The 23,090-nt window shown below is 44.6% G+C and overlaps 1 protein-coding gene across 1 annotated transcript in view; it reads right to left on the bottom strand.

The window, feature by feature from the left end:
• Window positions 1-995: 995 nt before the first annotated feature.
• Window positions 996-23,090, bottom strand: part of tiparp (TCDD-inducible poly(ADP-ribose) polymerase) — a gene marked incomplete at its 3' end in the record, with an annotated part of 52,979 nt that continues 30,884 nt past the window's right edge. The window contains 7 exon segments of the mRNA XM_084317531.1: window positions 996-1,035; window positions 1,037-1,085; window positions 1,088-1,179; window positions 2,636-2,893; window positions 8,273-8,569; window positions 18,675-18,862; window positions 19,487-19,676. Of these exon segments, the coding sequence (XP_084173657.1) occupies window positions 996-1,035; window positions 1,037-1,085; window positions 1,088-1,179; window positions 2,636-2,893; window positions 8,273-8,569; window positions 18,675-18,862; window positions 19,487-19,676 (1,114 nt within the window).

Here is a 23,090-nt window from a genome sequence, read left to right on the forward strand (position 1 = left end):
TCCCATTCAAATAGTAGGTTACTGGCTCCATTTGAAAATGTCCTCCCGCTTGGGCTTCAAAATGCAGGCTGCGTAAACGTCCATTCAGATAGAACCGAGTCTTATTGAAAGTTCTGTCCGGTGTCGGGAGGACGAGGCCAGACGATGGCCATCCACAAAGCCCAAGATTATAACAAGCAGCACACAGACTGGACAAACTGAGGGGGCAAGGGGAGGGGGGCATACTCTCACTATGGTTACTGTACCCAGAAAATTAAGAGGGGTTGGGGGGGGGGGGGGTAGAGTCACTGTGGTAACTAACTATTATGAGTATGGAGGCCTCTGGTTGGTTGGTGACTGCGTCCTCAAAACAGTCGGTTTTAAGTCACACTAACTACTAAGCGCGGCGCCACCTCGGGACTGTGGCCTAGGGGGTCAGTTTGGTTACAGTGTGCACAGGTCTGGACAGGTCCGACACTGGTACCGTCCAGCAGAGCCGCCGTGCTCAGGTCAACCACATGAGTTAAGGTACTGCCTTAAAGAGGATGAAGAGGTGAGGCTTAAGTCCTGCTGCCTGGTTTAAGTCCAGATCAATCCGGTCTAGTCCAGTCTGCTCCGCTTGAGTATAGGGATAGCTCCAGTCCGACATGTTTGGCCCGGTCCGGTTAGGCATCCCCCTTGTCGGATAATGAGTCGAGTTCGTGGTTTTGAGTTTGGACTAGTTTAAACTGGTATGGACCGGCTTTATTTGCTCTGGCCTAGATAACCAAGGTGCTCAAACGTCTCTGTGCTGAACACTGAAGCACGAGTAGGTCTGATGTGTTGTTGACGAGGTTAATCTGGTCCGACGCGGTTTGATCTTGCCCAACGCCGACTCGACACGACCATAGTGCTGTATACCTCCACGTCCAGGATGTTAGGAGTAGGCGTAACTCAGGCGGGGGCTGACTAGCTGAGCCTGGCCTAGACCGGCGTAATCCGGTCTGATCCGCTTTGATCCGGTCCGGCGCCATCCCTCAGATGGCCACTGTACTGGGTACTTCCTCATACTGGATAGTACGGGTAACTCTGGTCGTCGTTGAAGATGACGTAGATCTGGGGATCCACCAGTTGTCGACGCACGAGTCGTACAGGTCACTGGAGGGGTCGCGCGGGCTGATGGGCGGAGGGCGCCGCATGGAGGGGTTTCCCACCGTGAACCTGGCAACACAAGATAGAGGGGGAGGGGGAGGTTAGTGGTAGCCCGTACGCTGACATAAAGAGGAGAGTGCCCACCGCTGACATAACACAGAACACGTTTGGACAGTTCTATCCGTTTGCCTTCATGTCAGTGTGTTTCTTCAGGACAAGATCACAGAGCGACAGGGTTATGACTGTGATGCTATCTGACACACTGATACTGGCATAGAGCCAAATACAGCTAGTTATACAACCGCAATGCTACGGGGCGTATTATTTGGGAAATTATTATCACTATTCTTTTTGTATTTTCAATGATTTTATACAAAATCGGATGAATCGTGGGAAGCACAGATCACGTGTAAAATAACATTTCGACAACTCGTGCAACTGGCATGGTGCGAGACACTCGTCCACTGAAGAAGGGGCCTCGAGGACAGGTCAGGCTGAGCAGAAACGAGCTCATGGTCTCAGAAACCTCGAGACATTTGAAAACACATCGGAATATAATAATAAGTTCACCCCAGATCTGGAGGCGATGTCTAGACACTGGACTGTGGGGGCGACTGAAAATCCTGTACAAAAGCCCGCGGAAGCGCGTACATCCTGTCCTCGTCTCCACATTGTTGTTCTGCGTCCGCGGTGTGTCCGTCAACACCCTGTGATGTTTTTCGAGCATATAGCACTCGGGATTGAACCCTGGCTTTTGAAGGTTCCCAAGCGCGGGAGTCTTGCACCAGGTCACGCAACTATGTCAGTCGCGGTCTAAAGTGAAGCTCAGTGATGTATGATCGTTTTCAGACAAATTAGCTGTTTTACATGCGTGGTTGGAAATTTGAGTTCCGCTTTAGGGAACTCCAATTTGCATGACTGACCTATGGTTAATAGCCTCGGGTCCCTCGAAATTCAAAGCAGCCAATGCTCATTAGAAGTGGGCGGCGAGATATTCGGACCGGGCGAGATGGAAGAAATTAACGTCACAGCGATCTTATTAGTTATTATTAATTTGCACGCGTGGGAGGGGGTGTCAACGTATTACCACAACGTTTAGCTCATTATGTATGCATAATGACGTGAAATACTGCAATTGAGCGCCGTCACATGTGGTATCAAACCAAACCGTTGTATTTCGCGTTTCATTGAGAGAGAAATCTTGAGTTGATTGTTATTATCATTAATTCACGCGACAGAACTCTGTGCCACTCGATCATCAGCGTGATAGTATCGCACTGTTGCCCGACCCTACATACCTCCCAATGAGCACATCATGGTACACAAAACAACCTTCTGCTTCAAAGCTACAATAAAACCCTTGAATAGAGGACAAACTTCAGAGAGACTTGGTCCAAAGTAGAACACACCGGAGGCACAGACGGAGCACACGGTGTCCTACTTCACACCGTGTCTGTCTGAGGTCCGTTTGTCCGTCTCATTAATCATTGTCATTATCAACTGGTAAGCTCCTGTCCGTACACACCTGCCGGTGAGGACCTTGGCCAGGAACATGCAGTGGACTCCTTTGGGCGAGCGCTTGGAGAAGTTGTGGGAGTAGACGGCCTTGCGGGCGAAGTAGGAGCCCTGTCCGAACATGGTGGCGTGCTTGCCGCAGACGCGCGGGTCGAAGTTGTGCTTGCAGATGCCCTCCACCACGTCCGTCGAGGTGCCGTGGAACAGGTGGCGCTCGCTCAGGAGACGGTCCATCTCAGACAGGCGGCGAGACATGTACTCCTTCTTCCTGTGAGAGAGAGAGAGAGAGAGAGAGAGAGAGAGAGAGAGAGAGAGAGAGAGAGAGAGAGAGAGAGAGAGAGAGAGAGAGAGAGAGAGAGAGAGAGAAGGTTGAGTTACATACATACAATTGACTCCTTTTCAGTGGTACTGATAGTAAGGGGTGTAACGATCTCAGAATCAAGATAAAATAATGTACATTGGATACAGCGTATTATACATTTAAAAGTGTACATTGGATGGTGTATATTGGATAGTGTATATACATTTAAAAGTGTACATTGGATGGTGTATATTGGATAGTGTATATACATTTAAAAGTGTACATTGGATATACATTTAAAAGTGTACATTGGATACAGTGTATTATACATTTAAAAGTGTACATTGGATACAGTGTATTATACATTTAAAAGTGTACATTGGATACAGTGTATTATAAATGTAAAAGTGTACATTGGATACAGTGTATTATAAATGTAAAAGTGTACATTGGATACAGTGTATACACATTTAAAAAGGTCTCCCTTTCTTCTCTAGGTCTCCTATTATTCTTTCTCTATTTAACTGGTGGGATGATCTGGCTACTAACATGACTAGAATGTTGAAGGCTCATTTTCATTGGTTACGTAACTCTGTAGTTCAAGAATAAAAAATCGAATCAAATGAAATCATGACCTCAAAATCTTAATTAATTTTAATTGTGTATCAATACACCTCTAATTGATAGCCTTTGAGAGAGAGCGAGAGAGAGAGTGAGAGAGAAAAAGAGAGAGAGAGAGAAAGAGAGAGTGAGAGACCGAAAGAGAGTGAAAGACAGAAAGAAAGTGAGAGAGAGCGAGAGAGACAGAGAGAGATGCAGAGAAAGAGAGAGAGAGAGAGAGCCAGAGAGAGAGCCAGAGAGAGAGAGAGAGCGAGCCAGAGAGAGAGAGAGAGAGAGCCAGAAAGAGAGAAAGAAAGAGAGAGAGAGAGAGAGAGAGCCAGAGAGAGCCAGAGAGAGAGCCAGAAAGAGAGAGCCAGAGAGAGAGAAGGGTGTATTTGGTCAAATAAGTCAAATAAATACTAGTTCAGTGTTCGTTAGTCTTCCGATTGAAATCCTGTGCTAGAATGAGCGTTAAGACGTCACTACCAGCAGGCGCCTAGTACACAGACTCTATATGTACTGGTCAATACAGGAGGAGCGTCTCTCAGATTGAAACATTAATAACATGCAAATCCTGCTTCAAAGTCAGAGTTGTGATCACAGACTTGCTCGCGCTAAGACCCGCTAAGACCCCTAAAGGGCCTAATCACCTCCATTTCTTGAGAAACACACACACACAGTGTTTGATGTGAGCGGATCAGGCAGCCATGCGGAAGTGAACGCGCTTGTAGCCGGATAGGCTGTGGCCCAGGCATGACCCCCCGTGACCCTGTGACCCGGCGGCTCGTGACCCGACACAGGCTGACACCACACAGACACACGCACACACAGACACACACCAGCCTCATATTTCCTCCAGCCTATTAGCTCTCCCTCTGCTCTCACCATCTCCATCTCTCTCCCTCCTTATCCCATTTTGAGGAGGCACTGTGGTCCGTTTTAACACGACAGAAGCCACTTAACCTGGTCTCACCTCTAGGAAACGAGCTTATTACTCACTCTCACACACACAAGGGTCAGTCAGTGGCAACAACAGAAACACACATCTCTATTCAGCTTGTGTAAGCCGAGTCACAACACTGGCGCATGAACATAAACACAGCGTAATAAGGACGACACAAGCGGCAGGTCAGAGACGCCCAGCGCACCGTGCCACTCGGAGGCCAGACCGCTCAGCGCAAGCAGGAGGCACGAGAGAGCGGGGGCTGGAGACGCCACTCACGGCTATTAAAACCAGGGACGGAGCGGTTCGTGTAGAAAATCCCAACCGTTCGGTTCGACCACCGCGGTTCAGCGGAACCTAGAGGATGTTCCGTTTAGCGCGGAACCCTTCGCTGTAGCCTAATACGCTCCTCGTGGGATGTGCATGGAGTGCTTTTGTTTGTATAACTGGCCTTTGACTATTTCCATTTACTGTCCTACAACACAGAGAAGGGAGAACAATTCTAGAAATAAGGCTCTTTATTCGTGACAATTTGGGTTTTAATTGTACAGCCTCTCCCTGAACGTCAGCAAAACAAAAGAGATGATTGTGGACTTTAGTAGGTCGGGGGTCAGGGACTACAGCCCCCTCAGCATCGACGGGGCACCGGTTGAGAGAGTGAACAGTTTTAAGTACCTCAGAGTCCACATATCCGAGGACTTGACATGGACCACACACATTTGACAGTGTTATCAATATATTTGATATATATATCAATTATACTTATATTATACTTATTTTATACCATCTTTTTATTTTTATTTTATCTAGCACACTCTCAGGAGCAAAGCAGAAAGAAGCATTTCATGCAAAAGTATTCTGTATGACAACTAATAAAGAAACTTGAAACTATGAATAAAGAGCATTATTTTTAGAACATCCATCGGCCTCCAAAAAGTTGCTTAATTTGTCTCCCTTGATAATTTTTTCCAGTTCATGCAACTTGATTGACGGACAGAGTTGCGACGCAGATCTTTTGTTTCTCCGCAGCACAGAGAATAAAGAACACTACAGTTCAGTTAACATTAGTGATTCGTGCCGCTGCATTTAAACCCAAAAGCGAACGAGACCCCTTTAGTCTGTCCAGGCCAGATGGCGAGTGCAGCTGTGTCAGTCAGTTTGTCTCGGAAACGGCTATTAGGCTGCAGGTCGAGAGGACAAGATGAGTTATACATCACATCATATTCTCCAGCAGCGTTTAACCCTTTCACTGCCGCATTACCAAAACAGTTAAACCCTTTCACTGCGACAATACACAGAAGGTTAACCCTTTCACTGCCACACGACAGCCAGTTAACCCTTTCACTGCCACACGACAGAAGGTTAACCCTTTACTATCACACAACCGACGGTCGAAAGGGTTAACGGCAGTTGCCGTTTGGGGCGTGTTGCCAATGCAGCTTTACCTCCTCCTGCCCGGCCCCCACCCCGACTCACTCTGAGCTCCCACCCCGGCCCCCACCCCGACTCACTCTGAGCTCCCACCCCGGCCCCCACCCCGACTCACTCTGAGCTCCCACCCCGGCCCCCACCCCGACTCACTCTGAGCTCCAGACATGAGTTGTGTGTGAGAACAGACTTTCAGCAGGGGCACCACTTCCTGTCACCTCCACACACACACACCCCCACGTACACATACACACACACACAACTCACCCACATGCCGTGTTAAAACGTTTTACCTCCACATGCACAAGCACCAATACATCAACACCTGAACATTTGCACACACGCACATACACACAAAGACAAACACACATATGCAACACTGCACGCTCATGGTGCTGTCTGTATGTGTAAATATGCACACACACACACACATCAGCGTTTCCGTTAGCCGGTAATTACCGGTATTTGTCCGGCAAAATCTCTTGAAGTCCGACATATTTAATTTCTCCGGTCTTAATGTCCGGTGAAAATAATTCCCTGAGTCTAAGCACAATTTGATTATTTGAATTGTATTAAAATAGGCTAAAATTAAATAGCCTATGCGATGAACGAAACGATCATTACATTTGTTTCCTCGTTGCTTCTAATAATGACAACGACGTTGTCAGCGAGAGCTTTAAAAACGTAGGTCTCGGTTCGCTTCATCGGACCAAACGCGAACCAAATATAGGAAGTGATTATTATTACCACTGCTCGCAGCACTCACTGCAAAACAAGCACACTGCATCTAATCTCTCTATCTATCTATCTATCTCTCTCTCTATCTATCTATCTATCTATCTATCTATCTATCTATCTATCTATGTCTGTGCATCTTGGGAAGAAGGAAGAAAAAACGCGGCTTATTATTATTACCGAGGCGCGCGGCTTATTATATTATTAAAACGGCTACTTGTGGGCACTCATAAAAACACCGTGGTCTACAAGTTGTTTAACGAGAGGATGGTGGTAATAATGTGCTTCAATAGAACAATGGATCAATGCCATGTCAAAACTCGGCTCCGCTGATCTGGGCTCCGCAGTACACACACAGACACACACACACGCGCGCGCGCACACACAGGATCGCAGCCACACACACATTTCCACTGTCCAATAGACAAGCGCCCTTTTCGACCGCGTGACATTGAGGTGGAGAGAGTAGTCACGCAAACCACGATAATGTTGCCGTGTCTCTGCTTTCTCAGTTCTTCGCTTGATATAATTAATACAAATGTCCAATATAACGGAATTCGTTAGCTCATAAAAATGTGATTATAACAGACTGCTGTTTAGTGTCGGACCGACTGCCACATACGCGGTCTATTTTATTTCAAGTCAGCAGCAGCACGGAGTATCGAGGGACTTATTTTATTTGGAATATATTAATGACTGTATACGCAAAAGTAGCCTAGTTTTAAGTAATAATATTATAAATCTACATGCCTTGAGGATGACATGAGCCTGCCTATCAATTGTTTTAAAGCTCAATAAACTATGACCGGAATTAATCTCATTTGTCCGGTAGTTGAAATCTTGCAGGTCACGGAGACCGGCAACAATTTTTTCTAACGGAAACCCTGACACACATATCTCTCCCCGGTATCTCGGTGTCGCTGCTGAAGTCATTGTGAAACCCCAGTGTGTGTGTGTGTGTGTGTGAGTCACAGCTGACACGGGTCCTGGTCTGGCCACAGCGGTTAGCCAGCGCTCAGGAACAACACCACCAGCGTCTCAGGGCCCCATCGGCCCCAGTCACACAGCACCGACTAATGTTCTCACGCAGTCCCGCGGAGGTTGCCCCCCCCCCTGCGCACGCCAACCCACAATCTCCCCGTCCTATCTGTTCCACACAGCGCACGGCACCGAGAGAGGCAGCTGTAACGGAGACTCAGAAAGAGAGAGCTCGACATTCAAGCTGTCAGGACATCTTTAGCACTGGGTACATAATGTGGAACAGGTTTCTCTTTGGACGAGCAAACCATCCGTTATATACTATACAAAAAACAAAACAAAGAAATACATGTATTTGTTGTTGGCTCATCGCTGGACTAATATCCCAATACTAAATGAAGTCAGTAACTACGATGGGCTTGCAAGATAAATGCATTAGAGATCAGACTTAAAAAAAAAAAGAAAAAAAAAAAAAGCTTAAAGGAACACTCCAACATTTTGGGAAATACACTTATACACTACAGGTTACAAAGACTGATCTCTGTGGGGCGACAGTGGCTCGGGGAGTATAGAGCAGTCGCCTGGTAATCGGAAGGTTCCCGGTTCGATTCCTACTACTATCGTAATATTACTGAAAATGAAAACAGAAATAGAAATCTGACCTCTTGTACTTCTCCCAGAGGAAGGGGTTCTGGACACGTAGGATCTTCAGGATCCGGAACTTTGTCTCCGACACCGTCTTGTGGAACAGGCTGTACACCGTCCGGTAGCTGCGGTCCTCGCGGGAGACGGGCACCTGGAGGAAGTCCTGGCTCGTCGTCATGGGCAACCAGGTCTCCGGGAAAAGGCTGGGCGAGTTGGCAGAGAAACTCTGTGACACGGACAGATCCAAGGAGGAGGATGAAGAGGAGGATGAAAAGGAGATGGGGAGGAGCGATGAGGAGAGACCACCCAATGTCCTGAGGGGAGAGAGAGAGAGAGAGAGAGAGAGGGGGGGAGGAAGCGTTAGACATATAGAAGAGTGTCAAATACACTATTATAATTATTTATTATTATGGAGCGGATTCATTCTTCCTCTCCAAACGCCACGAAAAGAGCAACATTCCTACGACGTGCAGCGGGTGGGAGGCGTGCAGCACGACTACCGTTAACGAAACGCAGGCCGGGCTACTAAAGCGCACGCAGGACTGTAGACCACTTTGGACAGAAGACGCGGTTTATGCTGCCCCCGCCGTCGCTCCCAAGTGGTTTCCATCAACCCTGCGCTGCGGAGTAAACAAAGCTGCCGGCCGACGCGCTGACCCGGCACTGCGAACTGCCCCCCTTCCAAACATCGTATTCCTCAAGCTGTCAACAATGACATCACCACGCCGCACAGTGAGCGGGAGAGAGGGAGGGAGAGAGAGAGGGGGCGAGAGAGAGATGTTGCCTCGCATCTGCTGCAGTCGCAAAACCAAATAACAGAACAGCGTGAAAATTAAAGCCAGATCCCAAACAACACAACAAGGAAATGGTGGGGTGTTGGGGAGAGAGAGAGAGAGGAGGGGGGTGGGGGAAGAGAGAGAGAGAGAGAGAGAGAGAGAGAGAGAGAGAGAGAGAGAGAGAGAGAGAGAGAGAGAGAGAGAGAGAGAGCACAAGTGGAGTCGTCATGGAAGTGTCCGGGAGAAACTATCGTCTGGCATTTGAGTCAATAACAATAACAGTGGCTCGGCTGTCAAGTTATCTCTCCGAGTCTCAATCCTGTTAGCCCTATCAGCTAGAAGATTGTATGCATGTACATGCGTGTACTCTCGGGAGAGAGAGTGTGTGTGTGTGTGTAGTGGGACTCTCTGGGGCAGTGTAACAGTTCCCCCCCCACCACTCTCTCATTCTGTGTCTTATCTCGTCGCTCCTGTCTTGGTGAAATCTCTCCCCACAATCAATGTCTTTATTCCCTCTGAGCTCCACGGCGATCACAGATGACCTACTGGAGAAAACAAGTGTGAAATGAGATCGAGAAAGAGAGTAGAGAGAGGGGGAAGGAAGGAGAGAAAGAGGGCAAGAGAGGGAAGGAAGGAAGGAAGGAAGGAGGAGGAGCGTGAGAGAAGGAAGGAAGGATGGCTCTAGAGAGAGAGGGTTCTAGAGATATATGGAAGGGGGAGGGCTCTAGAGAAAGAGATAGGGAAGGAGGAAGGGCTCTAGGGATAGAAAGAGAGCTCTAGAGAAAGATAGGGAAGGAGGGAGAGAAAGAGGGCTCTATAAAAAGAGAGAGGGCTCTAGAGAGAGAGAGAGAAAGAAAGAAAGGGAGTGATGGAGGAGAAAGAATGCCAAACAAGCTAATGACCTCCACACCTAAACTTAGCTTGTTCCTGACACATGCACACACACACACTTTCTGGCTGCTTCCACGTGTATGTCAATCAAAGAGTATCCAGGGAACATCTACATACATTTTTCACAATAACAGCTTCCTGATATGAAATTCACCCTGTAACTGCAATTCACACTGGGCTGATACTGTGGAAAATGAGAAAGAAATAGAGGGGAAAGATAAAGAGAGATCGAGAAAACAGGGAGACAGAGAGACAGAGACAGACAGAGAGACAGAGACAGAGAGAGACAGACAGAGAGAGAGACAGACAGACAGAGAGACAGAGAGAGAGACACAGAGAGAGACAGAGAGAGAGAGAGCAGGCAGTGGTAGATGGAAAGAACTAACAGATGAAAACGTCCCGAGGACAAATCTCTCGTTCCACATTCCAACTCCCCACAGTCACGTTTCACACTCCTCCACTTTCTCATTCTCTCCATTCTGCCTTATCTGGAACCCATTTAAACCTCTCTCTCTCCCCATCTGTTTGCTCTTGCCCACTCCCCTCTTTATCTCTCTTCCTCCCTCTCGTCCTTATCAAACTACTGTGTTCCCTCCTGTCTTCTCCTCCCTCATCTTTCTTTCTCTCTCGGTCTGTCTCTCTCTCTCTCCCTCTCCCTTGTTCAAATCAATTCAAAGATGCTTTTCTAGATTAGCAATAGTGTCAGATTATAACATACCATACAACCTATATTAACAATATATAACAACCATAACAGACACACAACATACATCTATGGTTTCTAATGTTCTCTCTTGGTCAAATGTCCTCCTTTTTATTTTTGCTTCCTCTCCATCTCCTCTCCTCTCCTTTAGAAGTGACCTCTGACGACGGCGCCTAATAAAAGACATGGGGTTTCTAGCACACCGCTGGCTTGGTTCAGAGCGGAGATGAGAGACTATGGTGATCCGAGTGGAAGCCAATAGCGCTGGGTTCTACCGGCGGACAGCTCGATGTACCTGGCTGTCTGTCTGTCTGTCATCGTGACAACAAGGCGACCGGTTACTTTAACTTAGCACTCAGAGGCTCGGAGAAACAGTGTGTTGTATACCCGACTTTAACTTAGCACTCAGAGGCTCGGAGAAACAGTGTGTTGTATACCCGACTTTAACTTAGCACTCAGAGGCTCGGAGAAACAGTGTGTCGTATACCCGACTTTAACTTAGCACTCAGAGGCTCGGAGAAACAGTGTGTTGTATACCTGACTTTAACTTAGCACTCAGAGGCTCGGAGAAACAGTGTGTTGTATACCCGACTTTAACTTAGCACTCAGAGGCTCGGAGAAACAGTGTGTTGTATACCTGACTTTAACTTAGCACTCAGAGGCTCGGAGAAACAGTGTGTTGTATACCCAACTTTAACTTAGCACTCAGAGGCTCGGAGAAACAGTGTGTCGTATACCCGACTTTAACTTAGCACTCAGAGGCTCGGAGAAACAGTGTGTCGTATACCTGACTTTAACTTAGCACTCAGAGGCTCGGAGAAACAGTGTGTTGTATACCCGACTTTAACTTAGCACTCAGAGGCTCGGAGAAACAGTGTGTTGTATACCTGACTTTAACTTAGCACTCACAGGCTCGGAGAAACAGTGTGTTGTATACCTGACTTTAACTTAGCACTCAGAGGCTCTGAGAAACAGTGTGTTGTATACCTGACTTTAACTTAGCACTCAGAGGCTCGGAGAAACAGTGTGTTGTATACCTGACTTTAACTTAGCACTCAGAGGCTCGGAGAAACAGTGTGTTGTATACCTGACTTTAACTTGGCACTCAGAGGCTCGGAGAAACAGTGTGTTGTATACCTGACTTTAACGCGACACGTCAGGGAAGAAGTGATTTGTGCTTAAGTGACTACACACCACACAAGCACACTTATTACACGCACACACACACTGCTGCTAACATATACCTTGTATTGTATAGTTCGTATAGATAGAATATGCATTGTGCATTATGTTTAGTTCATAGTTTATTTATAGCTTATTTAGTTATAGTTTATATTTATAGTCTGTATAGATGGAATATACGTTGTGTATTATGTTTACAAATCTACTACGGTTGAGGAGCCGGGAAAACAAGCATCTCACGTTTTTCTGAATGGTATGTAAATTTATAAAAGCTGTGACAATAAAATAATCTGAATCTCTGTGTGTGTGTGTGTGTGTGTGTGTGTGTGTGTGTGTGTGTGTGTGTGTGTGTGTGTGTGTGTGTGTGTGTGTGTGTATACAGGCACTTTGTGCTCAAGAGGTTCTGCTAACGAGTTGATCTGTAAGCTAGTCGTGTTCCCGTGTGTCATGTTGCAGGGCTGGCTGTCTCAGAGGGGAGCAGTATAATGGAACAGCATGCAGCGCCGTCTCTCCCCAACACACACAACTCACACACACACACACACACACACAAGCATTGAAACTGTGGGACAATGCACAGCAGCCAATAACTAACTAACACTGTCCAGACCCCTACACTGGGCCTCCTCCAGGGGACCCTGGGGGACATCGGACTGAAGCGGGACCTTGTCTGTCTCGGGCCCTTGTGGAATGAACCTCCCACCACAGTCAGGACATCTGAAACACACTCAATCTTCCGACGCACACTAAAAACACTGTTATTGAAACTGTATCTCGTGTATAAAAGAAAAAATGAAGATATATATATATTAGGGCTGTCCCCGACTAAGGATTTGGATGGTCGACTATGATTGGCCAAAATTTTCCGTTAGTCGACTACTGGTAAAAAAAATAAAAATACAATATTTAAAAATTTTCTTAAAACATTTTTGAATTTTTTTTTTATCATTCCATTTGGGCTGTGGGGGTGCTTAATGTCTGAAGGAGTCGACTGAAGGCTTCTTGTCCTCTGCAAAAGCATGCAATTGGTCCACTGATGAATACATCTTGATATTTGTCTAGTCTAGTGTGTTCATTAGATGGGTGAAATCCTCTTTCAGTGCCTCTGTGCCTGTTTTCATAGGCAGTTAGCCTCTGGTATGCGTGCCATTAGTGTTAGCCACGCTTCTAGGTCTCTTTTCTTTTGGAAAGAATGATAAAAATAAAAAATAAAAATTTCGACTAAGAGGTTGGCTAGTCGACTATGGCTCCTTTCGACCGATTAGTCGACTAATCGACTAATAGGGGTCAGCCCTAATATATATATATATTTTTTAATGACTCAATGAAAATGTGTTATTATCTGTGAGGGCCGACGATCCACTCCACTGGTTAAATTACTTACTCGTGAGTAGTATGTCCGTCCTCATCCATTAATTTATTCATGTGATTCATGCGAACAGTTAGCTGCCATAGCTTAGCTTTCCTCTTATTGATGGCATGACGGACCTCTTCCTCATAGGCCTTTTGTGTCATCTCAACCGTATTAGGTTTCGACATTTTGTTGTTATCCTTCTTTCAGCGCTCCAGTAGTTTGTGTTGTTCCTTTTTCCTCTTGGAACAGAGTTTTCTTACTAATGTGAGGGCCGACGATCCACTCCACTGGTTAAATTACTTACTGAGTAGTACGTTCGTTGATAAAGAAAAGTAATGTCCACAGCCGCTCCAGTGCAAAGCAAAGATATCCAAATGGTTTATTTGCGAAGTCTTTCTTTACAGAAGTGGTCCTAAATCTACTTTCCTAAATATTCCTGTCACTACTACAAATACTACTAAAAGTGGCTCCTACTAGCTACAAGTACTAATACAAGCTACAAGTACTACTACAAGGTAAGAAAACTGTATTTTCCCAGTCTCCAAAATTACCGCCGACTCGACACATGAAAATTCCTTCGTAATGTGAAAGCCGTAAATTCCACTTGCTGGCTCCTGGCTTCAGTCCATTGTTGAGTCCATCCGTTCAGTCCGGTTCAGTCTGGTCGAAGATGCAAAACTGCCGTTCTTCTTCTTCTTCTTCTTATTTGAATTTCCGGCAGTGTAGAGGCATCGTGGCGTATTACTGCCCTCCACAATTCTTGCTTCGCCCACACTTGAGAACACGCCCGCTTATATTAGAGACCCAAATGTTCTAGAATGTTCGGTTATGACATCATATGGTGACATCACGAAGGTTCTATAACTTTCTATCATGACATCATACTGTGGTTCTAGAATGTTTTATTATGACAAATACGACGGTTCAATGACTTAATCTAAATCCAATCAATATTAAACATTCATATACTAAATATATAGCTTTGGCTCTTACATTATCCATGCTTGCTATGCAGTCCAAGTGAAGCACTTGAGTTTGGCACTGTGGCTGCGGTTACATTAAAGCCAAAACGATTCGTTTTATTTCGCTTTTCAGAACGTTGTGTATTGGCAGGCAAGTTAGAGCCGTTTGTCTCCTGTATGCACGGGAGGTATTTGTCGCGTGCACAAGGCATTTAGTACAATACGCAGGTGCGTGGGCTCACGCTGTCTATACAGCACGATAAAAGGACATATAATAAGCGCCTTTGTATTGTAAGTAACCGTTGCATTTGTACTGTGTTCATTCAATGAATATAGTTTGGCGTGAGAGGGACAAGGAGTCCCTCTCCCTCTCAATAAGTAAAAAGGCTTGCATTTTCATTGTAGGTGTAGGTGTAGGCCTAAGGGGTGTTCCCCAACAATTGAGTAGTAGATCAAGATATTACTGGTTCATGTTACTTAAATCCTCTTCAAAGACTGATCTGTCTGTGATATTAGGAGTAATCATAATCTGACTTTATAGAGTGAAATAGGACATCATGAACAACAAGGCTTCAGCTCAAACTCCAATCAAATAATACTAGTCGCTCCTATGTAGCTATAGGCAATAACAAATAAATGAAGTCATGACCAGACCAGGAAATTATATAGCCTGGGAGTAAAATAAATAATTATATATATACACACGCATATATACATACATATGACATACCTGTCCGTTCGAGGGAATGCGTTGATAATGAAAATTAACACTTTGGGTGCCGGGAAACGCTTAAACACGTCATTCCCGGCCATGCTCAAGTTGCCGAAGACGCTTTACAGCGTCTTTAATATCAATATTTCAAAAATCTGGGATCGGATTCATATGTCCCCTCCGCTGGCCTGAGATCCACCAGGAGGACCCACTGAGCTCTCTGGCGGTTCAGGAGCGCCATCTGGTGGCCGATCGGCGCAATCGCTTAACAGGAAGTGCCGTAGAGGTTGTGCTGGACGGCCGTATTACTTCCGGGCACTCGCTAATAGGTCCCGGGACTCGATCTCGACACACTACATAGCGATCGATTGCCAATAACTCGATAAACAACATGATTTGGACGTATATACCATTATACAAGCTGGAGATGGACCGGGTAAATCTACATCCCATAATGATAAAATGTCTACTCTACGATGATCGCCCAACGGCGCGCGGAGACTGGGGTGAGTTTTAGCGTGTAAAGTTACCGTCTTCGATACTAACTGCTATTATCAACATTTGACCCACATTAGATGATTGGTATAACGCTGCCCACGGAATTATAAACGCCCCCTAGTCCATCCGGTCAACATCAGATGACGTGTAGTAACTTCTAGAAGTACGTCTAGTTGGAATTTTTTATATCGCGCTGATTGCCATAAAACTGTATTGCATCATCAATATAATGTATTTGGGGCTATAGATCACGTTCTGGAGAAAGCTGCAGAAAGAGATGAAAACATACTTATACATTAGACCATATTTACTATGAATATGTGAATGAAAAAGTTTAACGTTGCTACACAATGAACAATACATATAGGACTTTGAATGGGCCCTAATAATGGCAATGTAGCAATAGAATTTAAAAAGTTATAGCCCTGCAAAGAAGGGGACTTTCTCTATAGACAAATAGAGCCGGCAACCTACGGTTGATAATGAATTTAACCCATGGCAGCCAAAGTGTTAAGCTTATATAATAATAATAATAATAATAATAATAATAATAATAATAATAATAATAATAATAATAATAATAATAATAATAATAATAATAATTATAATTATAATTATAATAATAATAATAATAATAATAATAATAATAATAATTTAAAAGAGAATAGGCTATCTTCATTCAGCCTTAATTTAGGCTATGGTCCTATAGAGCTGCATACAAAGAGGAAAAATCAAGCATCGTCTATATTAACACTTTAACTGCCGAAAACGCCGGAACTCGTCATTCCCCGCCATGCTCAAGTTGCCGCGGACGCCGGAACTCGTCTTTGATATCAATATTTCAAAAATCTGTGATCGGAATCATATTTTCCATCCGGAGCCCTTGACACACAGTTCTGATCTCCTCTCAATCCTCTAGCGGTTCAAGAGCGCCATCTGGTGGCCGATCAGCAGATCGAAACCGGATGTCAACCTTTAACCCGGTAGGACTCACTCCATATGGGGTCCGGGCACTCGCTAATGCTAGAGAGACTCCGTCTTCACACAGTGAACATCGATCGGTGGAAATAACTCGAAAAAACAACATGATTTGGACGTATATACTATTATACAACCTGGAAATAGATCGGGTATTTCGACATCCCATAATGGAAAACTGTCTACTCCACGCTGATCGCCCAACGGCCCGAGGAGACTGGGGTGAGTTTTAGCGTGTAGTATTACCGTGTTCGATATAAACTGCTATGATGAACATATGACCCACATTAGATGAATGGTATAACGTTGCCCACGGAATTATAAACGCCCCCTCGCCCATCTGGTCAACATCAGATGACGTGTAGTAAATTCTAGAAGTACGTCCAATTGAAATTTTTTATCTCGCACAAATTCCTACCAAACTGTATTTCATCATCAATATAATGCATTTGGGGCTATAAATCACGTTCTGGAGAAAGCTGCAGAAAGAGATGAAAACATACTTATACTTTAGACCATATTTTAGTATGAATATGTGAATGAAAAAGTTTAACGTTGCTACACCATGAACAATACATATAGGACCTTGAATGGGCCCTAATAATGGCAATCTAGCAATAGAATTTAAAAAGTTATAGCCCTGCAAAGAAGGGGAACTTCTCCATGTTAAATAGAGCTGGCAAGGGATGGTATATCATGAATTTAACCTCGGCAGTTAAAGTGTTAATAAGAGAACAATTTATTTATTTTTATTGTTATTTATTTACTCTTTTTTCCCCGCTGGTAGTGTAAAAAAAAAAGGGGGGAAAGGTATCACCAGTTTGGCGAATCGTTCGTTCATGCCGCTGTTCATCTTATTAATAGCCGATAGAATGTTTGAAAGTGACGGGTTGTCCTCCATGCGTTGCTCACTAGTGCCTCCCCTGCTCACTAGCGTATTTTACATCTTGAGCAATAATATTTGCGTCTTGTTCTAGCAGCGTTCTGCGATATCATCATCTGTCATATCAAGGGCACGTGGACGTCGGTGTCTACTGCGCATGGGCGTTGGGGCGTGAACGGCTCCGTACCTGGCTTGCGCAAATTACATGGCCCTGTTGCCGGGGGGTTTTCAAAATGAAAAGCCCCTTTGAGCGTTGCCGCTAGGAAAACGAAATTACCTGCCAAAACGGCGTTGCCTTTTAACTTTGACATGCAAATGAAATAATTCGAAAATTAAACGTTGTAAGTGTAACCATGTCCTGTGTTAGACGGACAACACACCACTTATCACTGACCGCGGGGAGTGCACGACTAGCTCTGTGGGAGTTTGTCTGACTGGCTAAATGTATGTAAACCTGTGCGGTTAGAACTGTTGAAGATGAATGTTTGAATGAGCCTATTGGTGTATGAGTGTGTGTGTGTGTGTGTGTGTGTGTGTGTGTGTGTGTACATGGAAACTATTTGACCCCCACATTTCTACAGGACTTGTTTTGTACATGCATGCACTTGTAGTACAACGCATGGAACAAACTTCCCACCACAGTCAGGACAGCTGAAACCCGCCCAATCTTTCACCATTGACTAAAAACACACCTCATCAATCAATATGAAAAAAAATAATCACCTCTGGTCTAAAAATCCCAAAACGATTGCTTATCGGATATCGCCGTCTGCAAAATCACATCAATGCATCCATAGTGTACCGCGTATGGATATATCTAGGCCTGCCGCGACAATTATGTACGCAATCGACTTATTGTGCGACGAGTGCACGTGAACTCGATCATGTTGCTGACCTCGATGCTGCCCGTTGTGTTTCCATGCGTGTTTGTTTACAGTTTACATAAGAATGTCATCATTTTAACCGGTCGCCCTGCAATATGTCCCCTCGCTCTCCGTATCGGAGGAGGGGTTCAGGCAGCTACACAGAGCCCCCCCGCCCCGCCTCACACACACACAGAGCGGACAGACGGTGAACCAGGTGAAGTGAAGATAACGCGTGTTACTCGAGGGACGACTGCATGATTCCAGTCGGAGAGTTTGGAAGAATAAATGGACCTGCGGTTTCAAAGCCACATTCCACAGACATGGTGTGGGAACGTTTTGGGTTTGAGACGAACGAGAGAGGAGAACCCATTAACGTGGAGGAGCCGGCATGTCGACTGGACGAGCGCTTCGTTCTCCTCCACTGAGCAAATATTCTCACCTACGTGCTGAAAGGCAGCCGGGAGAGGCTCTGTGTCTTGGCTCACTCGTCCCAAAACACACAAGTCAGGGGGAGGTGAGACAGGAGTCAAATACTAATGTGTGCCATCATCCTGTGTGAAGGTCTAAGTAGGAAGGTACTCACTAAGTGAAGGTCTAAGTAGGAAGGTACTCACTGTAGATGTGGTGTGAGCATCACGGAGGACATGAACATGGGCCGTTTCTTGATCTGTCTCCTGAAGCCGAAGACGGCGTTCTGCTGGAAGCCCTCCTTGATATTCAGGATGTACTGGTTCTGTAATGTGATGAAACGCACCTCCTTCAGACCACGCCCACTAGCCTCCTCAATCAGACGAACCACAGGCTGGGAGACGAGAAGGAGGAAGAGAAGGAGAAGAAGAAAGAGAAGAGGAGTGAGGAGGAAGAGGGGGAGAGGAAAGAGAAGGAGAAGAAGGACGAGGAGAAGAATGATGAAGAGGAGAAGAGGAGGAAAATAAGTAGGAGTAGAAGAATAAAGAGAAGGAGGATGAGGAGGAAAAGAAGGAGAAGAAGAAAGAGAAGAGGGAGAGGAAGAAGAAGGAAGAAGAGGGGAAGAATAAGGAAGAGGAGAAGAGGGAGAGGAAGGAGGAAAAGTGGGAAAAGAAGAAAATGATAATGATTATTGACGATTATTGGTGAACCTCAATTTGTCTTTTCACAGATACACACACACACACACAGGGTATATAAAAAGTGCAGTCAACCTTGATTGATTTGGTGGAATAAATTGCTTTTCTCTGGGAACAATAATTATTGTATCACAAAATCGGAGAGAAAGAGATGGGGAGAGAAAGAGAGTGTGCATGCACGTGTACATGTTCATGTTGTTTGCTTGTACTGATGAATTGATCCCATCACAGCGGTTAGACTATTGATTGGTGTGACCAGAGTTAATGTGTCTGGGCCACACACACACGCACAGGCACGCGCACACACACGCTTGGCTCACCTCAGAGTATTCCCTCCAGCCGAAGTTGTCTCTGCAGTAGTACTTCCACACTGTGTGACAGCTGGGGGCGGGGTTTGGGTTCGTCGGGGGCAGAGTTAGAGAGCAGGCGGGAGTGGTCAGTCGCCTGACTCTGTCGAACTCCAGGTCACACAGCTGCATGGCTCCGAAGTCCAGGGAGAAAACGCGGCCCCTGGGGAAACAGGTTGAGCACGGAGTCATTATTGAACAACACACACAGGAAACACACGGCGTCTTAGCTAACGTCATCAGTGGAGCCTACATCCTACAGGGTTAGCTAACGTCATCAGTGGAGCCTACATCCTACAGGGTTAGCTAACGTCATCAGTGGAGCCTGCATCCTACAGGGTTAGCTAACGTCATCAGTGGAGCCTAGGGGTGGAAATAATTGACCGCACAACGATTCGATTACGATTCTTCGGGCAACGATTCATTCAATGCATCATGAAATCTCTTAATTTGACCATGATTCGTCGATTAATTTTCTATCAGTTAATTTCCCCCAAAAAATGTAATACACAAATGTGGCTGGGGGAACTGATTCACTCAGCATTAATGGACTATAGGTCAATAATAGGGGTGTAAATATTTGACCCCACTTCGATTACGATTCTTCAGGCAACGATTCAATACATCATGAAATCTCTTCATTTGACCACGATTCGATTCGACCTTAGGATCGATGCATTGTTACACCCCTAGTAGAGCCTACATCCTACAGGGTTAGCTAATGGAATTGATTCAACAAACACAAAGAACACACATATACACACAACATGCACCCACTTTTTTTTATATAGTGGTTTATAATAATAATAATAAATAAAATGTATATAGCGCTTTATTAGTGCTCAAAGATGCTTTACAATAGAAGAAACAAAAGACAAAACTAAACTAAAAACAGTTAATGGTCGAAAGTAAGAGTGAAAAGGTGTGTTTTAGGGCTGTTTTAAAGGACAGTATGGTGTTGGCATTCCGGATGTGGCTGGGGAGGGCATTCCAGAAGGAGGTGCTCTGCAGCAAAAGACCGGCCTGTTTATTTGCCCACAAACCATGAATTGAAACGACAACAATTTTGAGGGGCATCTTTCAACATCTATCAGGCAATTTCCCTCACCCTAAAACCTTTAAAAAAAATAATAATACTATGTCTTACACAAGGGTTATGAATGTGTGTACTAACTATCCTTCTTCCCCGATCTTCTATCCAGAACATTCTACGCACCCCTGATCCTAATTTGCACTAAGCATTCAGCTAACTTTATGTGGACCTTCTCATTTGACCTTCCATCTATTTTGTGTCTTAGTTTAGACATCTGCACCATGATTAGAGGCTGGTAACCCGTATGGGGACCTGATCCGTTAAAGCAATCATTACATGAAAATGATTTCCACGCACGTTCAAAACACATAATACATCCTAAACCAATTGCCACCGATCAATAAGATGTAATTCAGAGAATCTGTGAATGATTACATGGTATAAGAACATCTTACAACCTTACTTCCTTCCTTCCAGTTTCGATTAATCAATGCAACATAACAACCTGCGATTGAAATCTTAAGGTCAAGTTATTTGTTTGTAGCACTGAATAAACATGGCTGACATGTTATTCAATTAAGTTCGATTCCAACTTCGGGGATCGATACGTTCCTAAATCATTTTCGATGCAGCAGCATTTTTTTTTTTCATACCTCTAATAATGTCGCAAGTTATAATATTTTCTGCTGGGAAAATAAAATCTTGTTTATTTCCATATGTTTGGAAAACAAAATGTTCAGCTCTGAGTCGGTCCGCTGAAGGAGGGGGGACAGCTGTGGGCTAGTACACTTTATTACACTGCAATAGGAAACTCATTAAACCTGACCCCTGCATTCCATCACAATCAAAGACACTTCCCGTCTGTAGTAAATAACCAGGAAGTAATCTTGAGGAACACATACGCACGCACACACACACACACAAACACACACACAGGGATATGTTAATGAGGTTATTTTATGGAGCCTACTTGAGGCATGAAAAAGAGGATTGTAAAAACATTAACGAAAGTATGCGGCCAGAAAGTATTGACTATATTCACACATGGTGGCCATTTTGATCTTATGTCACGCTTGGGGCGGAGTTCCCTTTCGAGGCGGGAACAGGGCGGGAAAGGAATCCCATCACGGGGATGACACAAGCAAAATGGCCACCATGTGAATATGGTGAATTCGGTCGCAAGACATGTTGGTCGCAAAACAACGGCTGATTGTAGCAGATAGCAGGTGACTGTCATTAAATGAGCTGCAACACTTTCATATTGTACCGTTTAAACAGACATGACTTTAAATAACCCTGAGGGGAAATACTATATACAGGTGCAGCTCAATAAATTAGAATATAGTGGAAAAGTCAATATATTTCACTGTATTGATGCAGTAATTTGTGCAAAAGGAGCCCCAACCAAGTACCGAGTGAACATACTTTTCAGAAGGCCGACATTTCTATATGCATTTTTTCTTTTTCAAACTTTCTGAGATACTGAATTTTGGGCTTTCATGAGCTGTAAGCCAAAATCATCAAAATTAAAACAAATAAAGGCTTGAAATATTTCACTTTGTGTGTAATGAATCTATAATCTATGAGAGTTTCGCTTTTTGAATTTAATTACTGAACTAAAATAACTTTCCCACGATATTCAAATTTATTGAGCTGCACCTGTATATGGAAAGACTACATGAATGTACGTACTGACCTCCCCCAGTCCTACCCTAACACACACACACTCTCTCCATCTGTGTGTGTATGTTACTCTCCTCACTAGGGCCTCTGGCAAAAGCTTTCTGGGTCAGACATACCACTCACACACATGTGGGCAACATACCCTGGCATGCCATGGAGACACAAAAAAATAAAAAAATAAAAACGTAGATAAGCATTTAGACAAATTGTATCTTTCATCTCTTACACACACAGGTTGGAGGTCTTAATGGACTTATTATTATTCTTGCTGAGAAACTAATTAGATGGAAGAGTATGGGAGTTATGTCTGGTCATTAACAGAGAGAGAGAGAGAGAGAGAGAGAGAGAGAGAGAGAGAGAGAGAGAGAGAGAGAGAGAGAGAGAGAGAGAGAATATGGAGGAACTCAATGAAAATGAATAATAAATGGAAGAGAGAGAGAAAAAGTAGCAGGACAAGAATGTTGCAACTGCATGACAGAATTAAAATAAATGAGGAGAGAGAGACAGAAAGGGAGAGAGAGGAAGGTACAGACTGTTAAACGGCTGAGTCATTAGTCCAGTGTAGGAGAAGTGAAAACTGCAGAGTCATTATGTCATTGTGTGACAGAGAGGTGAAACTCAACATGATGATGTTTGTATTTCATGCAGCTTCCTGTACTGAAATAGCTGCAGTCATAGTTTCACCTCACAAAACATTATGATTGGTCATTGGGTCTCACACACACACGCACACATACACACACACACACACACACACACACAAAGAGGTGTTGCAGGGAAAGGGGATTATGATTGATTTGATGTTGATTCATCGCATCTCAAAGCACATAATGTGTGTGTGTGTGCATCTATTTTAAGTCA

The sequence above is a fragment of the Notolepis coatsorum genome (assembly GCF_963971535.1).
Source record: "Notolepis coatsorum genome assembly, chromosome: 1".
Taxonomy (NCBI): domain Eukaryota; kingdom Metazoa; phylum Chordata; class Actinopteri; order Aulopiformes; family Paralepididae; genus Notolepis; species Notolepis coatsorum.